General features: G+C 42.7%; 2 protein-coding genes across 2 annotated transcripts in view; one reads left to right on the top strand and one right to left on the bottom strand.

The window, feature by feature from the left end:
- Nucleotides 1-16,843, top strand: part of LOC128516134 (histone H3-like) — a 575,451-nt gene that overhangs the window by 419,465 nt on the left and 139,143 nt on the right. The gene's annotated exons all lie outside the window — the stretch shown is intronic.
- Nucleotides 1-16,843, bottom strand: part of atp1a3a (ATPase Na+/K+ transporting subunit alpha 3a) — a 35,027-nt gene that overhangs the window by 3,427 nt on the left and 14,757 nt on the right. The window contains exons 6-17 of the mRNA XM_053490419.1: nucleotides 16,684-16,818; nucleotides 16,137-16,254; nucleotides 12,931-13,199; nucleotides 10,540-10,738; nucleotides 9,702-9,946; nucleotides 8,818-9,010; nucleotides 5,457-5,769; nucleotides 5,035-5,185; nucleotides 4,743-4,911; nucleotides 4,475-4,629; nucleotides 4,112-4,235; nucleotides 105-250 (exon numbers count right to left, since the gene is read on the bottom strand). Coding sequence (XP_053346394.1) covers nucleotides 105-250; nucleotides 4,112-4,235; nucleotides 4,475-4,629; nucleotides 4,743-4,911; nucleotides 5,035-5,185; nucleotides 5,457-5,769; nucleotides 8,818-9,010; nucleotides 9,702-9,946; nucleotides 10,540-10,738; nucleotides 12,931-13,199; nucleotides 16,137-16,254; nucleotides 16,684-16,818 — 2,217 coding nt within the window. The remainder of the gene's footprint in view (nucleotides 1-104; nucleotides 251-4,111; nucleotides 4,236-4,474; nucleotides 4,630-4,742; nucleotides 4,912-5,034; nucleotides 5,186-5,456; nucleotides 5,770-8,817; nucleotides 9,011-9,701; nucleotides 9,947-10,539; nucleotides 10,739-12,930; nucleotides 13,200-16,136; nucleotides 16,255-16,683; nucleotides 16,819-16,843) is intronic.

Genomic DNA, 16,843 nt, shown 5'->3' with positions numbered 1-16,843 from the left:
AAAAGGTATTGGAAAACAAGAAACACACGTCTAAAGCTCGACTAAGGGACCTTCAGGAAAATTTTAATTCAACAGAAGATTTCCGTGCTAAAACAATAACCAACCCATTGCTGGCCGTAGCTGTCCTCCAGGTCGTTGTTGGATCGATCGTCCCAGTTGAGCCGAATGCCCACCAGGACAGATGGCAGAAACCCGTTCTCAGCCATGATCACAAAGTAGGCAAAGAATCCCCCGAGAGCCTGAATCATCCCTGTCCAAGTGAGAGAGAGAAAACCTGGGTCAGTACAAACATCAGCGCTGGTGCTCTCCTCCATCATTCCGAAAGAATAAGGGATTCGTCTCAGCCACTCACAGAGAAAAGAACTGTGCCAGTGTTGTGTAGTGTTGTGTATATTTGTGTGAAGTGTGGAGTACTGTATTCTTGTGTAGTGTATGGCTGTGTGTTGTGTAGTGTGGTGCAGTTTAGACTTGTGCTGAAGTGTAGTGTAGTGTAGTGTACAGTAGTAGTTTAGTGTAGTGTTGTGGTGTTGTGTGTCCTGTAGTGTCGGAGCGTGGTAGTATGTAGTAATGTTCTGTAGCGTGGTATAGTGTCGTGGAGTAGTGTAGTACTGTGTGTAGTGTAGTGTAGAGTGGTGGCGGTTTGTAGCACACTGTAATGTCATGTAGTGTTGTAGTGTAGTGTAGTGTTGTGTAGTGTGGTGGTATGTAGTATACTGTAATGTGTAGTGTAGAGTAGTTTAGTGTAGTGTGTATTGTGCAGTATGTAGTGTAATGTAGTTGAGTTTATAGTTGTGTAATATGTAGTTGTGTGTAGTGTTGTGTAGTTTAGTGTAGCATGATGATATGTAGTATACTGCAATGTTGTGTATTGTGGTGTAGTTCAGTGTAGAGTGATGGCATGTAGTATACTGCAGTGTGCTGTGCTGTAGTTTAGTGTTGTGCAGTATGGTGATTTAGTGTGTAGTGTAGTGTTGTGTACTTCGGTGTAGTGTAGTTTACTGAGATATTGAATGCATCTTTCGAGGTGTGTGTGTGTATAGCTGTGTGTTGTGTGGTGTAGTGGTGTGTGGTGTAGTAGTGTGCGGTGTATAGGTATGTTGTGTAGTCTAATAAAATGTTATGTAATGTATAGCTGTGTGTTGTGTAGTGGTGTGTAGTATAGTGTTGTGTAGTTGTGTGCAATCTATAGCTGTGTGTTGTGTAGTGTAGTTTGGTGTTTTGTGTAGTGTTGTAAAGGGTTGTGTAGTGCACAGCTGTGTGTTGTGTTGTGTAGGGTAGTGTAGTGTTATGTAGTGTATAGCTGTGTGTTGTGTAATAATGTGTTGTGTAGTGTAGTCTATAGCTTTGTGTTGTGTATTGTAGTGTTGTTTAATGTATAGCTGTGTGTTGTGTCATCTAGTGTAGTGGTTTGTAGTGTAGTGTTGTGCTTTAGTGTGCAGTGTAGTCTAGTTTAGTGTAGTGTTAGGTATAATTTTGTGTACAGTTGTGTTGTGTAGTGGTGTGTGTGTGTGTGTGTGTGTGTGTGTGTGTGTGTGTGTGTGTGTGTGTATTTGTGTATTTGTGTGTGTGTGTGTGTGTGGGGGGGGGGGGGGAATGGGAATGAGGGCTGATGTTTTGAATGCACTTTTCGAGGTGTGCGTATAACTGTGTGTTGTGTAGACCAGAGTAGTTGTGTGTGGTGTGGTGTAGTGTAGTGGTGTGTAGTGGATAGGTGGGTGTTGTGTACTGTTTAGCTACAGTATGTGTTGTATAGTGTAGTAGAGTGTTATGTAGTGTATAGGTCTGTGTTGTGTAGTAATGTGTAGGGTAGTGTTGCGTTGCGTGGTGTAATGTAGTGGTGTGCAGTCTATAGCTGTGTGTAGTGTAGTCTATAGCTGTGTGTAGTGTAGTCTATAGCTGTGTGTAGTGTAGTCTATAGCTGTGTGTAGTGTAGTCTATAGCTGTGTGTAGTGTAGTCTATAGCTGTGTGTAGTGCAGTCTATAGCTGTGTGTAGTGTAGTCTATAGCTGTGTGTAGTGTAGTCTATAGCTGTGTTTTGTGTAGTGTAGTAAAGTGCAGAGGGTAGTGTTGTATAGTGTACAGCTGTGTGTGTGCTGTATGTGTTGTGTAATGTAGTGTATAGCTGTGTTTTGTGTAGTGTAATAAAGAATTGTGTAGTGTGTAGTTGTGTGTTGTGTTGTATAGGGTAGTCTTATGTAGTGTATAACTTTGTGTCGTATAGTAATTGTGTTGCGTAGTGTATTGCTTTATCTTGTGAATTATAGTGTTGTGTAGTGTATAGCTGTGTGTTGTGTTGTATAGTGTAGTGGTGTGCAGTGTAGTGTTGTGTGGTGTAATGTAGTTGTGTGTAGTGTATAGCTATGTGTTCTGTAGTAAAGTGTTGTGTAGTGTAGTTGTGTGTACTGTAGTGTAGTGGTACTGTATGTTATGAAGCGTTATGTATTGTATAGCTATGTGTTCTGTAGTAAAGTGTTGTGTAGTGTAGTGTATAGATTTGTATTGTGTATTATAGTGTTGTTTAGTGTAGTGCTGTGTGTTGTGTCATGTAGTGGTGTGTAGTGTCGTGTGGTGTAGTATAGTGGTGTAATGTGGCTGCGTGTAACATAGTGTTGTGCACTCACCTAAGGGATTATTAGGAACACCACACTAATACGGTGTTTGACCCCCTTTCACCTTCAGAACTGCCTTAATTCTACGTGGCATTGATTCAACAAGGTGCTGAAAGCATTCTTTAGAAATGTTGGCCCATATTGATAGGATAGCATCTTGCAGTTGTTGGGATTTATGGGATGCACATCCAGGGCACAAAGCTCCCGTTCCACCACATCCCAAAGATGCTCTATTGGGTTGAGATCTGGTGACTGTGGGGCCATTTTAGTACAGTGAACTCATTGTCATGTTCAAGAAACCAATTTGAAATGATTCGAGCTTTGTGACATGGTGCATTATCCTGCAGGAAGTAGCCATCAGATGATGGGTACATGGTGGTCATAAAGGGATGGACATGGTCAGAAACAATGCTCAGGTAGCCCGTGGCATTTAAACCATGCCCAATTGGCACTAAGGGGCCTAAAGTGTGCCAAGAAAACATCCCCCACACCATTACACCACCACCACCAGCCTGCACAGTGGTAACAAGGCATGATGGATCCATGTTCTCATTCTGTTTATGCCAAATTCTGACTCCACCATTTGAACGTCTCAACAGAAATCGAGACTCATCAGACCAGGCAACATTTTTCCAGTCTTCAACTGTCCAATTGTGGTGAGCTCGTGCAAGTTGTAGCCTCTTTTTCCTATTTGTAGTGGAGATGAGTGGTACCTGGTGAGGTCTTCTGCTGTTGTAGCCCATCCGCCTCAAGGTTGTGCATGTTGTGGCTTCACAAATGCTTTGCTGCATACCTCGGTTGTAACGAGTGGTTATTTCAGTCAAAGTTGCTCTTCTATCAGCTTGAATCAGTCGGCCCATTCTCCTCTGACCTCTAGCATCAACAAGGCATTTTCGCCCACAGGACTGCCGCATACTGGATGTTTTTCCCTTTTCACACCATTCTGTAGTAATGGTTGTGCGTGAAAATCCCTGAGCAGATTGTGAAATACTCAGACCGGCCCGTCTGGCACCAACAACCATGCCACGCTCAAATTGCTTAAATCACCTTTCTTTCCCATTCTGACATTCAGGTTGGAGTTCAGGAGATTGTCTTGACCAGGACCACACCCCTAAATGCATTGAAGCAACTGCCATGTGATTGGTTGATTAGATAATTGCATTAATGAGAAATTAAACAGGTGTTCCTAATAATTCTTTAGGTGAGTGTATAGTGTTGTGTAATTTAGTCTAGTGTGGGTAGGGTAGTGTCATGTAGGGTAGTGTTATGTAGTGTATAGCTGTGTGTTGTGTATTATAGTTTTGTGTATTGTAGTGCAGTGGTGTGTAGTGTAGTGTGGTACAGTATAATGGTGTGTATAATGTTAGTATAGTGTTAGTTGGTGTTAGTATAGTGTAATTTGGCTGTGTGTTGTGTAGTGTAGTATAGTGTTGTGTAGTTTAGTGTATAGCTGTGTGTGGTGTAGTGTAGTGTAGTATAGTGTTATGTAGTTGTGTGCTAACCAATCTGTCCATAGGCGATGCTGATGAGACGCTCGTTAACCAGCTTGTCTCTCAGAGGGTTACGTGGCTGGCGCTTCATGATGTCGCTCTCTGCTGCTTCATAGGCCAAGGAGATGGCAGGAACCTGGAGGAGCAGATGGAGTGATAATAACAGATGTGTGTGTGGGGGGAATGGGGGGGGGGGGGCGAGGTGTTTTAAATGCACTACTCAAGGTGTGTGTCTGGTCCACAGTTTTTTTAGGAAATCAAAGTATTTTTGTGTGTATGTAGTGATTAGTATGTGTTTAGGTCTTTTTAGTATTCTATATTTACGTGTGTGTGTGTGTGTGTGTGTGTGAGTGAGTGAGTGAGTGAGTATCTCACCATGTCAGTGCCCAGGTCGATGCACAGAATGGTGATGGTGCCCAGAGGAAGAGGAATGTTGACCAGGATGAAAAACAGGAAGGGAGTGATTTCAGGAATGTTGCTTGTCAAGGTGTAAGCGATTGATTTCTTCAGGTTATCAAAGATCAGACGTCCTGCACATGTGAAACAAATAAAAATACATTAGCAGACTTTCAGGACCACAGTGAACATGTCTTAAAACTGGAACATCCGTCTTCCTTCTCTTCCGTCCTTCCCTCTCGCTCACCCTCTTCCACGCCAGTGACGATGGAGGCGAAGTTGTCATCCAGCAGGATCATGTCAGCTGCCTGCTTAGAAACATCAGAGCCTGAGATACCCATGGCCACGCCAATGTCAGCCTTCTTCAAGGCAGGAGAGTCGTTTACGCCGTCACCAGTCACAGCCACAATGGCGCCCTGGGAGAGAAAAGCTAATCATCAAACTCTGTGATATAGGATCGAGACCATGAGATGTAGATCAGAAACAAGCTCTAATTCATTTTATACTCCATAACACACGGTTGTGTTTGTATGCGTTACCTGTCTCTGACAGCCCTCTACAATGATGAGCTTCTGTTGTGGGGATGTCCTGGCAAAGACAATCTCGGTGTGGTTCTTCAGAACTTCGTCCATCTGGTCTTGGGTCAGCTCCTTTAGATCCGTGCCGTGGATCACACAAGCCTTTGCATCTCTGAACAACAACAAGCACGAAAGAACATGGTCAGATCTTTTTTTATTCACGTTTTTTCTGCTCTGAGCATATCTGGCATTCTTATAATTAATTAAATGTGTGTTGGTTTATCTTAATTAACCAGGAAATTACTTATAAAGAGATTATATTTTCCCCCAGGACGCCGCCTCTACACAGGCTGTTTTCACACTAAGCGTGGTGAAATTGCTGATGGGTTGACGAGTTGAGTTATCTGTGTGTGTGCAACATTACTATGTGAGGGGTGCAATACCTGGGGTTAACTTGGCTAACAGGGATGTTAAGCCGTGCAGCAATGTCCTCCACTGTCTCGTTGCCTTCAGAGATGATGCCCACGCCCTTAGCAATGGCCTTGGCTGTGATTGGGTGATCACCTGTCACCATGATGACTTTAATGCCAGCTGATCTGCATTTGCCCACAGCATCAGGCACCGCAGCACGCGGAGGGTCGATCATGGACATCAGACCCACAAAGCAAAGATTATCTGTTTGGAAGTTCACGTCATCTGTATCGAAAGCGAATCCTTTAGGATACTGGTCCTCAGGCAAGAACAAGTGGCAGAACCCTGCATGAACCAAACAGAAATAGATGAAAAAAAATGAATATATGCATTCCAGTGAAATAATGTTTGCAGGGCTAAAACCCTTATAGGAGCATGTTGTCCCTGCATGAATATGTTTTAGATATCCTGGGTCCATATTCAGAAAACGAGAATGACGCTCCATCTAGCGAGTCCACCACTCAGTAAGGAGTAGGTTCCTCAGTGAACCTGCTTGTAATCCATCACATCACATTGCACTGAACTTCACATTAACCCAAAGATTTTGCAGTGATCTTTACTGCTTCACATGTCTACAGACAGATGTAATTAGGGGCCTTAATTAATTTCACTGCGATCAAGTAAAGTTCTAGCCCATTCCTGTTACTAGAGTGTTGCTAGTAGATTCTTTGGGTGCTGTGGGTGTTGGAATGAGGCCACCGGTTATCTGGCTTGTTTGTTCTTCACAAAACTCCATTTCTGTGAGATTCGAAGGATTATTTGTATAAACAGCTCTGTTCAGCTCCTGCCACAGTTTCTCAACAGGACTCCCATTACCCAAAACCTCTTCTCTTTTTTGTCAAGTAGAAACACCTGATTATTTAGGATTCTTGTCCTGTGAAAACACTTACTTTGTGCTTATTTTCAAACTCAGGACCTGACAAGAAATTCATCAAACAATTTGTCCAGACTTTGTTGTTTTTCAGTAGAATCTTCTTCCTTGAGATGTCGTTTCTGTTCAGAATTCTGTGTATTGTTGATCTCAGCACCATCAGAGGCAGGTGGTTCAGTGCGGTTTCTCTGTCTGTCCCACAGGTGGCGCAAGCAACATTCTACAAGGTTCTTTTAAAGGCGGTCAACCGTTACTATGGTGAAGTTAAAGTTATTCAAGACTGTGATAGAAACCTTTTAACCCCGGTGCAAAATAATGTCAAGGAAGGCAAAGTGCTTGAAATTACAGAACACTGCAAAGACCAAGAAGAACTTTGATCATTAAGAAGTCTGCAAGATTCTGTAGAAGAAATGTTGTTCATTTCATCCATTAGTGGTCAGGGTTATAGATGATGGGTGTATTATTACCACCAACAAAACTGCACGCTGATCTGAACAGTGGAAGGTGTAGTTATAGAAAATATCCAAAACAATTCTGACTTAATATTTTCATATGTTCCTACTACCACTGCTAGTCTCCCAGAGCAGGTGGGTACTTGGGGGTTACGGGACAGACCTGGTCATTACTTGGTCATGGGATAGACCCAGATTTTAAATGTTCTTTAGAAAAGCTGAAGTAACACATATAGGTTTGTGCTATTTTAATTGTTGCATATCAACTATAAGTATGATGCCGTCTCCTGAATCTTGTGTCAACCCCTGATGTCAGTGGAAGAAGAGAGCAAAACCTCCCTGTGAAGCATACACAAAGCTTTTAAGGTCTGTTTTTTACTAAAGGTCATGCTTTGTGAAACAAATCTAGCAGGTCCATGCTGGCATTTGAAAATGTGGAGCATAAATGCAAACTACAGTTTCTTCGACCCAGTGAAACCCCTTGGAGCCCCCTCTGTCCCTCTGTGGGGAGGGTGGTGATTATAAAAAAGCAGAAAGAAGAAATTGCAATCCGGAAACAAGTGCACAGCACTAAACCTCAAGATGTAAGTATTGAACGTCACATTATTTGGTACATGAATAATATTTTAGTTTACTTGCACTATAAATTATAAACACAGGAAGTGCTGTCTTCAGTAGACCATAAAAAATGTGTTGGGGTTTTACAGGGTTTTAAAATAATCACACCCTACGTCCCTTTTTGGCTTTCATGGCAACCTGCACTGGAACCTATGGACAACAGAATTTTTACCACACCTGTTGAAAAAACAAACTGTGGAACTGACCTGGAACACAAAAGTTGTTATTTTGTGCCAGGGTTAGGGTTAGGGTTAGGGTTAACCCTAACCCTGTATGGAGAGCGCTGGAGATGAGGCCTGAGTTGCAGGCCCGTGCACCACGTGGGTCTCTGGGTTTACGCCAGAGCTACGTCTTTTTACCCTAACCTAACCCAGCATGAGGGTTTAAAACAACGGACCATGGTTTTAATTCATTTTTCAATTTATTCCCCTTTAATTAAGTGGCAAATGAAAAGCACTCAACCCTTATTGCATCACGCAGTCCCTGGTAGGGCAGGACATGCGGAATACTCAGCACTTGCTAGAATACCAAACACTTGCTGTGCTAACGTTGGGGGGCTGATTTAAAGCCAAATGCACCACAGAGTATCACAGCATGCCCTGAAAATGTGGAAGGAACGTATAAAAATAATTCCAAATAAGATGAGAAGAGGCTTTGGAGACCGCCAACTGCATTGCTGTATGTTTTTAGGTTAGAAACGTGTGACTTTATGTCCGTGTTTTTGATAGTATCTCTAATGCCTGCTACACTATTTAGTGACTTTGTTGAAGATGATTCAGATAACTCTCAGGGAGTTTCCACACCTGCCTGGTTTAGACTGGTTGGATTAACTCCTGGTTGTTTTTCACTCTTGGTGAAGGTCCTTTGAGCAGGTCTGGACACAGCAACCACACTCGAGTTGGGCCAAAACCACAGCACCAGGTAACCCTTCCTATCTCTTTTCTCAGCCCAGACCCAAATGAACTATAATGTGGTTTGTTTGAGGTGGGAAAGGGATCAGATCTTGCTACAAGAAGTACAAGAAGTTTGAGTTCAGCTTCCATTACCACATTGCATGGTTGCATGCTTAACAAATATTTATTTGGGCAAACAAGCTAAAGTTAATGCTCAATGTTCACTCCTCTCTTCTACTTATGCACCTGCAGGATGTGGATCTTGTACCATTTAACCATAAATTAGTTACATCTATGAATCAGAGTCACTTGACTTGTAGGGACGCATTGGATAGGATGGTGGAAGCAGTGAAACAGTGAAACTACTGATCTTACCAATGCGTCATCACTTAAGTACAGATTTCATCTTCATAGCACTTCAGTTTGTATCCTGTATCCCCATCCCCACTCTCAACTGCAGGCTTCGGTATCTTTAGTTGCCTGATAATCTTTCACTTACCCAGGACTCTCTCTCCCAGTCCTCCCAGCTCCAGATAGGCATTCTGAAACGCCTCCTTCATCTCCTCGTCCATGGGCTGCTCTTTACCCTGCATCATGATGGTAGAACAGCGCTCCAGAATACGCTCTGGTGCCCCCTTCATCACCAGCAGGTAGCGGCTATCACTTTCATCCTCGGTCTCATGCACTGAAAGCTTTAAAAAACAAACAAACATGCAAAGCTGTTAAAAGAATAAAAATCTGGATAGAATTCTATCAGACAGGACCTTTAACAATGTTAACACCACCACCCTCTTCACACCCAACATCTGCTGAACTTATCGCCTGATTCGCAGTCAGATATTTATCTTTCATCCTGTCTTAACATGTAGGAATCTGAAATTGTGGCAGGATGACACGTTGAGTCTATAGAGTGTAAAAATCCTAATTATCAAAAGCAGCAGCATTACAACACCAACAGCACTACCCTGCCAATCCTGAGATCTTACCAAGCTAAAATATCTGTCCTGTCATAAAATACAAGGTTATTGAACCTATTTTTAAACATTTATAATTATTTAAGGCTTAATGTTTTTTATTCTACTTACAGATAGGTCTATATACCTGACTGTTTTAAAAAGTTAAAGTTACAAAATACAAAATAATTGTAACTTAATATTTTCGCATTTGTGCTTTTTATCATTCTTGTGACTAAACGAAATTACAGCTCACAATGTTTCTTGCTGTTAAAACTGTTCAAATATTTACTGCATCTTTCCTTTTATTAGGAAACTAAACTAAATAAATAATACGAAATGTACTAATCCCCAAACCGTTTCAAAGCCTTCTGATTAGTGTCCAAGTGTCGTTTTTTTTCTAATAACCGACCCCTGAGCAGTTCCTCACCTGGTACTTGTTGGTCGAGTTGAAGGGAATCTCAGCCACCTTCTTGCTCTTGTCCCTCATAGCTTTGACGGAGCCACAGGAGAGCTCGATACACTTCAGCAGAGCTGATTCTGAGGCATCGCCGGCCACATCGCGCTTGAGAATGGGCAGGGCATCCTGACCTGCCTTAAACGCTGCCCTGTTACAGAGCGCCGCTACACGGGCCAGTGACACCCATGTCACAGAGGTCTTATCGAAGGATGTCCCTGAAACCAAAAAGCTTTTTTTAAACAATGTTCTCCAGTGACAAGCCCTAACCATAGTGCTATTAAAACATTTTGTATTTTCCCACTTATACTGTGGAAATGAGCCATAAACACCCATTAAACAGTGGCCATGCAGGGAGACGTGGGCCAATGCAGCACCGCTGGCAGTGACTAATCAGAACAGCTTGCTCTCGGTCTTTTCTTCACACAAGGATTGTTACTTGGTAAAACAGCCCATGTTTTCAGACTGTGATGATGAGCTGCTACCTCCGCTACCAAATTATCATGGGGACTATGTGGCTTTCGCTACTCTCTGATGCGTCAAGCACATGTGACTGCGCAGCACCCACCATCCGCACCACGGGCGCTCTCGGGACACTTCACCACCCTAAGCAGAGCATTCTAACTATCCATTTTCTTCACTGTATTTCTTATCTACTGCCTGGAAACCATACAAATCTCTCTATGTTCTGTTGGAGATTTGCTGATTCACTACATATACATGGCATAACTGTTTTTTCCCCAGAGCTGTATGTGATCTACTGTAGGTTGGGATATATGAGTAGAGACTGGCGATAAAATTCTCGTCTCACCAGACTGGTCCTCGGTAGTGTCAGCCTCATGGATCTGATTGTCGAACCACATATGAGCCACAGTCATGCGGTTCTGCGTCAGAGTGCCAGTCTTGTCCGAGCAGATGGTAGATGTGGAACCCAGGGTCTCAACAGCTTCAAGGTTCTTCACCAGGCAGTTCTTACGAGCCATGCGCTTAGCTGTAAGGGTCAGACATACCTAATCGTAGAGATATAGAGAAAGAGAACAGGATAGAGGGACAGAAGGAGAGGACCGTCGTGGTGAAGAGACCAGAGAGAGGGGAAAATATCCAGTAGTTGGAGAAGCAGGAAAAAGATTTAAATGAATGTTAAAGAGAACATAGGGGGAAAAAGTGAAAAAAGAGAAAACAAAGAATCCTGGTTAGTTCAATTCAATTAGATGTTTTCCTTTTATCGTGCATTCCAGTGCACTTGCAGATCATTTAAGATTAAAGCAAGGCTCAAACAGCAAAGCACAGGATCTTAACAGTTCCAGCTCAAGCACATCGCATATCTGTGGCACAGTCAGCAAGCACAGCCGAGCCAAGCAACCAAACAGCCCACAGCGTAAAGAGGTTCATATCTCTTATAAAATCACTGCCATAAACCAGTGCAAGCGAGCTACATCATCCACACTGTAATACTTTTTCAGCTTTTCACACTGGCCTAGGCCTTCAACAGTGAGAGTCTGAAAAATGAGGACAAGAGAAAGAGAGAGAAAACACAAAGAGACAGCGATAGAGTCACAATCATGAAGAGTTAGAGAAAGAGAGGAATAAGAAAAAAGGGTACAAAGCCACAAGAGACACAAAAAAGAGTCAACGACACACACTGTCACAGAAAGACAAACAGCTAGAACAGCGAGACGACATTCACAAACACCAGGGGACAAAAAAATCACACACATTAAACAAAACCAATTTTAAAATAGCAGCTGTTGGAAAGAATTAAGAAGAACCACTACACACACACACACACACACACACACAGAGGTACCAACATTGCTAATGAAAATTCTATCAGGAACAGAGGGAAAGCAAGATTTTATAATATAATACACATCGATGCTAGCAGCATGCCTGTTTGTATTAGCTGAACACTGGTTACCCTGGTGCTGGGAACATCACGGGCTGGACAATTCACCTGGATAAGCTACACCCCGAGTCACCCAAGTGTGGAGCCACCAAAATGTGTAAATAACTGACCAGAAGGATGTGGGAGATGACCACACTTATGCCACTGAGGGAGATGAGTCCTCTTCCCACTACAGCCTGTGTTCAATTCCCAGTCAGAGGGCTGACCCAGCCACTGGGGGGTTGGATGAGCCAGCCTGCCCCCCCCCTTGTGCTGGTCCAAGTTAAGTATGGATTCCTGGATCCTGCATTGTGCTCTTGGAGGAATTTTGATAGGCCACACCGGGGAAGGTTTGGGTTTCCATTTGTGGATAATGGCCCTCGATGGTCCACTGGAGTGCCAGAAGACACCACCTGCATGCTCATCTGGACTAGTGGAACACCTCACCCAGTGAGACTCAACATCGCTGCATACTGCACTTTATAAAGAACACTAAACCTATTCCTCCTAACAGCTTACAGACTAAGATCTATTTGTATTTATATTATCCAGAATAAGAACATTGATAGGATCCAGTGGTTTGATCCAGTGGCCTGGTTTCTGAATAAACAAGTCTAGAATCAGAAAGAAACCACCAACATGTGGGTTCAAGCAATGATGTCCAAAAGGCCATTTATTTACACTGGTCCCCAGTTTTAAAGACTTCCACAAGTGACCTTGGCATATAAGGTAGATTTTGCAGGGTCAGTTCACACATGTATAGCAGCACAGACTCGCAGCCAGACAGAAGTGGTGGCATCTATAACCCAGAGTGCTAGTGAGTTTAATCCCACTGCACTGAGATCTGTCATGGAGGTGTTGATGGCTACAAGTGTTGACAGATCCAGGTTATTCTCGTCTTGTCGTGCCATTGAAAGAGCGGATGGAACTCCTTCAGTAATGTCTGCGTTCATAAGCACTCCGCGGACTGAAGTTACTTTATTCAATTGCTACAAAATAAATGCAATGCATAATATATTGTAACATCAGTTACTGCTGTTACACATAATACATTTCCCTATATTAACTCTAAAGGAAAGATATGTAATGGGATAAATTTTTTTTTATAAATGCTATTGGTAAATTGTAAATGTTGGTACCCCTGCCCCACACACACATAGCCTAATGCACAGCACAATGTGTATAGTTGTTTCCACCCACACAACCACACCGTACTTAAATGTCATACACACGCACACACACACACACAAACACATACAAACAAACAAAAAAATTTCATTTAATTTAAAAAAATAAAAAATAAATAAAAACTCTTACAGTAACGGTAGCTAGGAGCCCTTCAGGGACGTTGGCCACAATGATGCCAATAAGGAAGATGACGGCCTCCAGCCAGCTGTAGCCTAAGATGATGGACAGGATGAAGAAGCTGACTCCCAGGAAAACAGCCACACCTGTGATGATGTGGATGAAGTGCTCGATCTCCTTGGCGATGGGGGTCTTGCCGGTTTCAAGGCCAGAGGTCAGCGTGGCAATGCGACCCATGACAGTTCGGTCACCGGTGCACACCACAATGCCACGTGCTGTACCTGTGGAGTAAAACACAATACTCAAACTTTGTCTTCTTCTTTGACAACTTATTGCCCTTAGTTGGAACCATGTACACACTGGATACACCACTGATCCATCTATCCTTCCACTATCTATAGCACTGTCATGGGGTCTCTGTGTAGGGTCACAGTTTCTGGGTCTGTACACCCTGAATGGGGTGTCAATCAACTGCAGGACACAAGCACACATACTTATACACATACAATCATACACTATGAGCAATTTGGAAACATACGCCTACAGTGCCCGTCTTTGGACTGTGAATGGAGACCAGAGTACCTGTTGAAAACCCACCACAAACAGAAATGAGATTTAAACCCACGATCCTGGAGGTGCGAGCAACATATACAGTGAGGTCAATAAGTATTTGATCCCCCTGTGATTCTGCAAGTTCTCTTACTTAGAAATCATGGAGGGTCTACAATCTTCAGCAGAGGTGCATTTCCACTGTGAGAGACAGAATCTAAAACGAAACATCCGTAAATCACATTGTAGGATTTATTAACAATTTATTTGTGAATTACTGTGTTTAATAAGTATTTGATCACTTGCTTATCAGTCAGATTTCTGACCCTCAAGGACCTGTTATTCTGCTTTTAAATAGTCCAGCTACACTCTGCTCATGTTTCTAAATTAGTAGCACCTGTTTGAGGTCATTAGCCGTCATAAAGACACCTGTGCACCCCACAATCAGCCAAAGTCTAAGTAGATACATGGGGTATCAATGATGCTAAGAATGGTGAAGAATCAGCCCAGAACTACACGGGAGGAGCTGGTCAATGCCGTGAAGAGAGCTGGGACCATCAGTGTTACACTACAGTGCTACCATCAGTAATACACTAAGACGTCATGGTTTAAAATCCTGCATCGCACGGAAGGTTCCCCTGCTTAAGTCAGCTCATGTCCAGGCCCGTCTGAAGTTTGCCAGGGACCATCTGGATGATCCAAAGGAGTCATGGGAGAAAGTCCTGTGGTCAGATGAGGCCAAAGTAGAACTTTTTGGTCTTAACTCCATTCACTGTGTTTGGAGGAAGAAGAATGATGAGTATCATCCCAATAATACCATACCTACAGTGAAGCATGGGGCTGGAAGCATCATGCTCTGGGGGTGTTTTTCTGCACAGGGGACAGGACGACTGCACTGTATTAAGGAGAGGATGAACGGTGCCATGAATTGTGACATATTGGGCAAAAACCTCCCCTCAGTCAGAGCATTAAAGATGGGTCGTGGCTGGGTCTTCCAACAGGACAATGACCCAAAGCACACAGCCAGGAACACCAAGGAGTGGCTCCGTAAGAAGCATATGGACTATTTAAAAGCAAAATAACAGGTCTGTGAGGGTCAGAAATCTGTCTGATAAACAAGTGATCAAATACTTATTGGACACAGTAATTCACAAATAAATTGTTAAATAAATCATACAATGTGATTTCTGGATTTTTCTTTTTAGATTCTGTCTCTCACAGTGGAAATGCACCTATGCTGGAAATTGTAGACCCTCCATGATTTCTAAGTAAGAGAACTTACAAAATCACAGAGGGATCCAATACTTATTGACCTCAGTGTTGAGCCATAATTTTTAGTATTATGTATAACATTAGTAGTGGTTACTAATCACATACATTGGAATAATTTTAAGATAACTGGAGGGGGAACTGTGGCTGGCACTGTGACCGTCAGGGGTGAGGTTTCGAATCCCTCCTCAAGCCTGTGTGTGTAGAGTTTGCATGTTCTCCCCGTATTTGATGGGTTTATTCCAGTTTCCTCCCATACTCCAAAAACAGGCTAAATGATGGTTTCAAATTGCCCACAGTGCATGTGTGTGTGTGTGTGTGTGTGCACTGCACTTCAAAGGACTAGTGCCCAGTGTTCCCAGGACAGACTGCTTCTCCACTTTAAACCCTGACTGGTATAAAGCAGTTTATTACCATGAGGAACCCTGCGGCACACACTCGTCACTTCATTTAGAATAGAAATGCATCTGATGGAAATCAAATGTGAAAGAGGTAACGTCAGCCAAAGACTTGGTGTGTGAATTTGGGATTCCACAAGAAAAGACAAGAAAAGCATGGATTTATTCTTCCTAACAGTCAAAATTGGGAAAGACAAAAAACTCTATCACTTTTCCTCTGTATTTGCATCTACTGGGAATTTTGTTTGTTTTAACAAAATCTGACTTCATTTAAAGACACCCATAAAGCCGTTCTGTAAGTGTTAATCATGTCAATACATCTTTACTCAAAAGCATTCTCAAAGGCAATCTGACAACAAACATAAATAAATATACAATAACTGGCCACTTCATTAGATACACCTTAGTAGTACTGGGTTGGACCCAATTTGTCTTCAGACAAACATCTAAACCATGCTCAATCGGTACCAAGGGGCCCAAAGTGTGCTGAGAAAATACACACTTTACACCATTACACCACCACCAACCTGAACCACTAACCATGCTTTGGTGTTGTTTATGCGCAGCAGAAATGAAGCCTCATCAAACCAGGCAATGTTTCTCCAATCTTCTGTTGTCTGATTTTGATGAGACCATGTGACCTGTAGCACAAGGTGTAGGTGAACAGGTGTATCTAATGAAGTGGTTAGTAAATGTGTATGTCTAACTTTGTATAATGTCCCTTAAACAGGCATTAATTCTGCAGCGATGCGCTTCAATTTGTTCAAAAGACAGACGTGTGGGAAAGGCAACGTGTGAGCCACTGATTAACGACATCACGCAGGGGAAATGAGAGAGCTCGTTGTCATGACAACACTTTCTCCTCATCTGTTCCACAGCAGATCGAAAAAACAAAACCACAGCATGATGCAGAGTCGCATTAGGAAAAAAAAAAAAGAGATTAAAAGAGCTCATCCAGAAGGCGAGAGAGCGAGGGGGAGGCGGTTGCCGAGACGACGCTACCTTCCACACAGTTGGTTGAGAAGAAGGCGATGTTGCGGGTCTCCAGAGGGTTGTCATGGGTGCAGTCAGGTGAGCGTGTCTGCGGCTCGGATTCCCCCGTCAGTGAGGAGTTGTCCACCTAAAACAAATGGAAAGCATTAAATATAACATACAAATATCTACAGGATATCTTGTGTATTGAAAGAAATAAATAAATAAATAAATAAATAAATAAATAAATAAATAAATGCATGTTCAGCCACATACTGTATGATTAATATGCAGACTATCATTATTGCTTTAGTTCTTGTCTGGTTAAGGAGCCAGTAGATCTTTGGGGTACAGAATAAACAGATGCTTCTCTGATCTTTTGACATAATTCTGATTTGCAGTTTCTGTGTAATATGTGTTGTTTAAAAGAGAAACTTGACAAACCTGCTCACACAGCTCAGGAAAAAGAGCAAGCTCATGAATATTATTGAAATATGAAATATGAAATGCAATATACTTACAGGTATTAGGATTTTAATTAAATTGTGTGTTTGTGGGTGTGTGTGTGTGTCTTTACCTTGCAACCATGAGCGGAGATGATCCTGAGGTCAGCAGGGATCCTGTCTCCTCCCTTCACCTCCACCAAATCTCCAGCTACCACCTCCTCAGCGTTAATCTGCAGCTTCTCACCTTCACGGATCACTAACGCTTGCTATGTTGCACACACACACACACAC

This window comes from Clarias gariepinus, chromosome 28, assembly GCF_024256425.1.
Source record: "Clarias gariepinus isolate MV-2021 ecotype Netherlands chromosome 28, CGAR_prim_01v2, whole genome shotgun sequence".
Classification (NCBI taxonomy): Eukaryota; Metazoa; Chordata; class Actinopteri; order Siluriformes; family Clariidae; genus Clarias; species Clarias gariepinus.
This window is presented reverse-complemented; position numbering and strand designations above follow the sequence as displayed.